This window comes from Sinocyclocheilus anshuiensis, unplaced genomic scaffold, assembly GCF_001515605.1.
Source record: "Sinocyclocheilus anshuiensis isolate Anshui unplaced genomic scaffold, SAMN03320099.WGS_v1.1 scaffold403, whole genome shotgun sequence".
Classification (NCBI taxonomy): domain Eukaryota; kingdom Metazoa; phylum Chordata; class Actinopteri; order Cypriniformes; family Cyprinidae; genus Sinocyclocheilus; species Sinocyclocheilus anshuiensis.
In genome coordinates this window covers 250,050-256,049 of record NW_015552553.1, presented here as the reverse complement: position 1 = coordinate 256,049, position 6,000 = coordinate 250,050, and the positions used below count along the sequence as shown (strand labels likewise).

Below are 6,000 nucleotides of genomic sequence, written 5' to 3'. Positions count from 1 at the left end.
ACACACACACACACACACACACACACACACACACAAACACAGTATGTTTGTGTGTTTGAGTAATTAGCCGTTTTGCAAGAACTTATAACTTGCTTTCCTACAAATGTCTCTTTTCACTAAGCAGTGATGGGAGAAAGTGACATACTTAAATGACATTACATTTAAGTAAAGTGTTGTTGTTTTTTAAACACTTAAAATGCATCCAGCTCAGTTTTGATGACTTTAGTTGAAGGAGTTATGACTGGAGTGTCAACAATGCTTTGGGTTAACAGAAGCTGGTCAGACTGCACTCCACTTCTACACCAAAACGAACAACATCTAGACGTCTCAAAACACTTCTTAACACAACTTTCTGTAGACTGTGGAGAGGCTGCAGCTTTTGTCATGTCAGAACACTTTTGAAACCACTTCCTCTGTGAAGGAGGGGCTTTTATCATCCCGCAGAAATGAGTATACTACACTACAGGAGAGGAAGACAGAACGAGCCTGGCTTCTTATCTGTTTTTTTCTACTTTCCGTCTCATTTCCGACTCAAACGCTGCAACAGCTGAGCAATGGCATGCTGAGACTCTCTTGCAAATGCGTGCCGACAATCTCCCATTAGATCAGCGTTCTGACCCCACTGTCTAGCGCTGCCTTGCTGAAAATAAACAATGGATCGGTCATGATCATCTGGCTGCTGAGAGGTCTGAAATCTTTATGGTCAGTTCTGAGAAGTGCAGTGGCTGTGGGAGAGATTAAATCTCTTCATAATGAGGCCAAACAGTGCTGAGCATCTACTGGTGCAACCACTCAACACTCTCACAAAACCCTCACTTCATCCATTTGCCTTGTCAGTCCTTGAGACTAATGCTCACTTAAACATTTCCCATTCAAACACACACACAAACCACTTCATATTCGTGTCCAACTTGGCTGTTAAAGGATTATGGCTCAAGGATGAAAGAGTATTGTCATAAAAACTTTCCTCCCATTTACAGGCTCAAAGAAAGAGAGCCATTTACTCAGGCCTGATAGTCGAGGTTTTACATGACATAGCTATTTATAAAAATATATGCATCACGTACGGTGTATGTTCATAATGTGTGTGTTCCTCTGAACACTGTATGTGACTATATCTGTCCTTGAAGAATATTTTGGCTTTCTTTGAATACAAGGAGATGTGTTAGTGCCCTCTAGTGCCTGGTTTTTGGAAACACGAATTCACGAATTTGTTTGCATTATATAACAAAATATCAAATTAAGTGTACTTTATTTTTTAAGAAATATGGCAAAACACACTTAAAAGTTTGTGTCACTTTGTGGCTGTCAAACGTTAAGATCTGTGGTTACTCTGCTATGACGCTTGAGAGAAACTGACTACACACACATCCACTTAAAAATGACATTGGAACCAGTTGTTTAAAAGTCACTGCAAAAACAGCTAAACAAATTAAATGACTGATTTTTGCAACTGTACATTCACAAGAAAATACAAAAGAGTTAGACAAAGAAAGACTAATATAGAAAACTCTATGTTGGCTTTCATACATTGTTTAAGTGGGCCCTGCACCAAACTTCATAAAGTACATTTGTCAAAAATGGATTTTGGACCGTTTTGGATTTTTGCACAGATCCAAGCATACAGATTATCTAGGAGATCCAGTTAAACTTAGTGTAAGCTGAGGATCCTCCATTGGTAAACAGGACCAGCGTTACGAAATCCTAATAATTTATCATTCTGAAGTCTTGCGGACTTGCATGCTACATCATGTAAACATAGTCCTTAAAGGGATAGTTCACCCAAAAATGAAAATTCGATGTTTATCTGCTTACCCCCAGGGCATCCAAGATGTAGGTGACTTTGTTTCTTCAGTAGAACACAAACGGAGATTTTTAACTCAAATTGTTGCAGTCTGTCAGTCCTATAATGTCAGTGGATGGGAATCACGGCTTTGAGAGTCATAAAACATACACAAACAAAACCAAATTAAACCCTGCGGCTCGTGACGATACATTGATGTGTAAAGACACAAAACGATCGGTCTGTGCAAGAAACCGAACAGTATTTATATTGTTTTTTACCTCTGATTTTCACCGGAATGTCTGAACTGCCCTGAGCGCGTTCGCGTCTTCTTCTTCAGCCGGCACATGAGGCGTCTTCTTCTTCTTGCTTTATGGCGGATCGCAGACTTATTAGTGCATTACCGCCACCTATCTCTCAAATGGACCATTGACACTCTTATCTACAATCCCAATTGGGAGTGTCAATGGTCCATTTGAGAGATAGGTGGCGGTAATGCACTTATACGTCTGCGTTCCGCCGTAAAGCAAGAAGAAGAAGAAGACGCCTCACACGCAGGCTGAAGAAGAAGATGCGAACGCACTCAGGACAGTTCGAACAGTTCGGACATTGCGTGAATCAGAGGTAAAAAACTATATAAATACTGTTCAGTTTCTTGCACAGACTGATCGTTTTGTGTCTTTACACATCAATGTATCATAACGAGCAGCAGGGTTTAATTTGGTTTTGTTTGTGTATGTTTTATGACTCTCAAAGCCGTGATTCCTATCCACTGATATTATAGGACTGACAGACGGCAACGGTTTGAGTTAAAAATCTCCGTTTGTGTTCTACTGAAGAAACAAAGTCACCTACATCTTGGATGCCCTGGGGGTAAGCAGATAAACATCAAATTTTCATTTTTGGGTGAACTATCCGTTTAAGGTTAATGTCAGGCCTGTATGTTTCTAAGCGGGTGTATTATTTTGGAATGTGAGCGTAGAATACAAATGCGGAAACTCTGGCATTCACACACATACACACTCAACAGAGAGCAGTGCAGGTGGATATGAGAAACACAGTAAATCATATGAGTGGAAGACTCGCTTTAGTGGAGTTCCCCTGACAGATACTCACACAAACCCTGATGTGATTCAGACTGAATTAAGTCTGACATTAAACACGACAATAAAAACCTTAATGCTCTCCAGTCCAGTTTTTCACATATCATCACATCTTTGTGATAGCACAAAATAATTATTGGATGCCTCCCAGAATTCTGGGTTTATTTTGTCAATTTACCTTAAGTAAATGCATCTAAAATGATTGTTTTTTTTTTAATCATCGCCATCTGAAGAACAGAGCAATTCACATCTGTTACGCAGGCATATGCATAATCCTAAACACATACCAAAATAAATGATCAAATAAAGATTAAGAATCAAAAATGCACAGACATGATGCATCTTAAATGAAACCATAAATTACTATTGATTTCAACACCTCTATTGGCTTATGAATGAAAACATAATGGTCCACAGAGAAAAAAAAAGTTAAAATACATTTTAATGTTTTTAATAAAATCTTTTCTTTAATAAAATCTCTTAATCCCACTTAAGTTTATTTAAATTTATTTGACTAAAAATACAGTGAAAACAGCAATATAATTACAATTTAAAATAGCTTACAATTTAGAATAACTTTCTATTTTAAAATATCTTAAAACGTGTACGTTACACGTTATAAATGTTATAATTACTCCAGTATTCAGTGTCACATGATTCTTCGGAAATCATTCTAATAAGCTGATATATATATAAGGAACATTTCTTATTATGTTAAGAATGTTGAAAATGGTTGTGCTGCTTAATATCTTTGTGGAAACCGTGATACTTTTTTAGGCTTCTTTGATCAATAGAAGGTTCAAAACAACAGTATTTATTTCAAATAGAAATGTGTCACTTTTGATCAATTTAATGTGTCCTCGCTGAATAAAAGTATTAACTTCAATCTTACTGACAATATTTTTGAACAGTAGTGTCAAGAAATGAATTATTTACTCTATCTAATGATCTCCTGCTGTTATTCTTTAGCATCTCTTTTAAGAACATTAATGAGAAAGCATAAAGGACGGAGGAAGACGATGGTCACTCACCATGGCCTTGGCTTCAGCGATGAAGAAGAGCTCAGTGAGAGCGCGATGGAGAGGAAGGAGGACCGTGATGCTGGTGGGGTCCTGAATCAAACCACTCTCCATAGTAGTGAAGAGCTGCCACAGCGGCCGCAGAAGTGTAAGGTCACAACCCCTGTATTAACACACACAACAATCAAAATGTGAGGTCATTACACTCTAAATGATCTTGGCTTTTTCATTACTCATATTTTAACTATATGGCCATTTCATTCGCCCGGTTAATGTTCCCCTTGCGGTGGGCAGGTGGCCATTTGCATGGGCTATTCCTCAACCTGACACCACAGGTACATATCTCTATTTTTCTCATACACGCACTGTCTGCTGCTGCTGATGATGCAACTGTGTCCAAACACCATGGAAAGCATGCAAATCACCCTGACATGTGACCTTGTTGCCATGGGAACAATCAAGGCAGAAAGCCACCGTCAGATGCGTTATGCAAACGTTGGGTAAATCTGAATGCTCGCCAATACAAAACACACAAATGGTTCTGAGGAAAAATTTATTCAGGTTTTCTAAACTCACCACTCTTCAGAAACAAGACAAAAGTTGCAGAGCGGAAGAAAGATCTCGAGGCTTGTTAAACTGGGCCAAGTTGAACCTGCCATCCGCAGAGAGCAGAACTGACCTGACAGAGCAAGTTCTGAAAGGAAGTTGCTGCCTCATCTCTTTAGAATAGTGGGGCGGCTTTAAAGCACTGCAGGATGAATTGACTACCTTTTGTTGGGTTTAATAAATGCTGTCAAAGCTTTTCAGAAAGGTAAGAAGGGACACACCATTGAGACGGACACTGCAGGAGCCGCAGCAGCAGGTGAATGGCTTTCAGCCGCTGGTTTCCTGTTTGCCGACAGGCCACGCCCACCTGCCACTCCCAGATGTCAGCCAGCGGGAGGTGAGTCAATGCCTGCTCATCAGCTAGCATCTGCTTCAGGATCTCAAAACCTGTTCATAAAAGTGAATTTATTAGCCAACTTGCAAACTGAAAAAGAATATAAAAGCAAGAAGGATATAAATTCACAAGTGGGGCTGCTTTCTTTCTCTTGTTTACCCTCTTAAGCCTCATCTGTGAAACAGCAAATGAGTTGGCAGACCCCATAAATGAGGCGCTGAGAAACCCATTTGATATTCCATTACAGAATAATAACATCAGAAACGGCAGAAGGTGCACGTTTATTAATTCTTTGATTAAAGGTGGACGAGACACAGGAAAGGAGTTCAAAGCTACTCGTCATCCAGTACTGACAGACATGATCAAATCGTACAGTATGCTCAGAAGTTTACAGACTAAGGGCCCGTCTACACTGAATGTGTTTTAGTAATCGACTATGTAAACAAGCGCTAGACAGACATTTTTGACCAGTGCACTCTTCTCGCACATGAAATGGTGTTATAAAATACTTGTGTGTGAATGGCCTAATCAGAGCAACTGGGTTGTGGATGAGAATTCTGTAATGGATAAACTTTACAGTAGAGAAATATCAGTACAGTATCAGTTAATTTTTTAAAAAATGTATCAGTATCAGTCTATGTACTTATTCATGCTTATTTTACCTATTTTTACATTTAGATCACCTTTGCCGTCATCCAACATGCAACAGGGTTATCATTAAATGTGTTTCCATCGTAGTTTATGCAAATTTTTTCTTATCGGACAAAAGTTTATCCTACTCAAAATGTGCATTTTTTTTAATTTATGTGCATCTTGGCGTTTCCATCCAGCGTTTTTTATGCGATATTCCAAAATGCTAATAAAAATAGGTGGATGGAAACATAGCTATTGTTAACTACAACTAAAATAATTAAAAAAACAATTACTTGAAATATAATAAACATGGATATAAACAGAAACTGAAATAAAATATAATAATATAAAATAAAAACTTAATTTAAGCTAATTTCTCTAGTTCTAAAACTTAATAAAAACTCTATACATATATAAAAAACCCTAATCAAAATGACAAAACTAAACAACAAAATTACTAAAACTAAAATGAAAACAGAAAATACAAAAAAACTCATTCAAAATATTAACGAAGACTATAAT

General features: G+C 38.0%; 1 protein-coding gene across 1 annotated transcript in view; it reads right to left on the bottom strand.

Annotated features, from left to right (window-relative positions):
* LOC107664510 (zinc finger ZZ-type and EF-hand domain-containing protein 1-like) overlaps window positions 1–6,000 on the bottom strand; it is a 46,423-nt gene that overhangs the window by 5,620 nt on the left and 34,803 nt on the right. The window contains exons 57-58 of the mRNA XM_016455096.1: window positions 4,733–4,898; window positions 3,918–4,068 (exon numbers count right to left, since the gene is read on the bottom strand). Of these exons, the coding sequence (XP_016310582.1) occupies window positions 3,918–4,068; window positions 4,733–4,898 (317 nt within the window). The remainder of the gene's footprint in view (window positions 1–3,917; window positions 4,069–4,732; window positions 4,899–6,000) is intronic.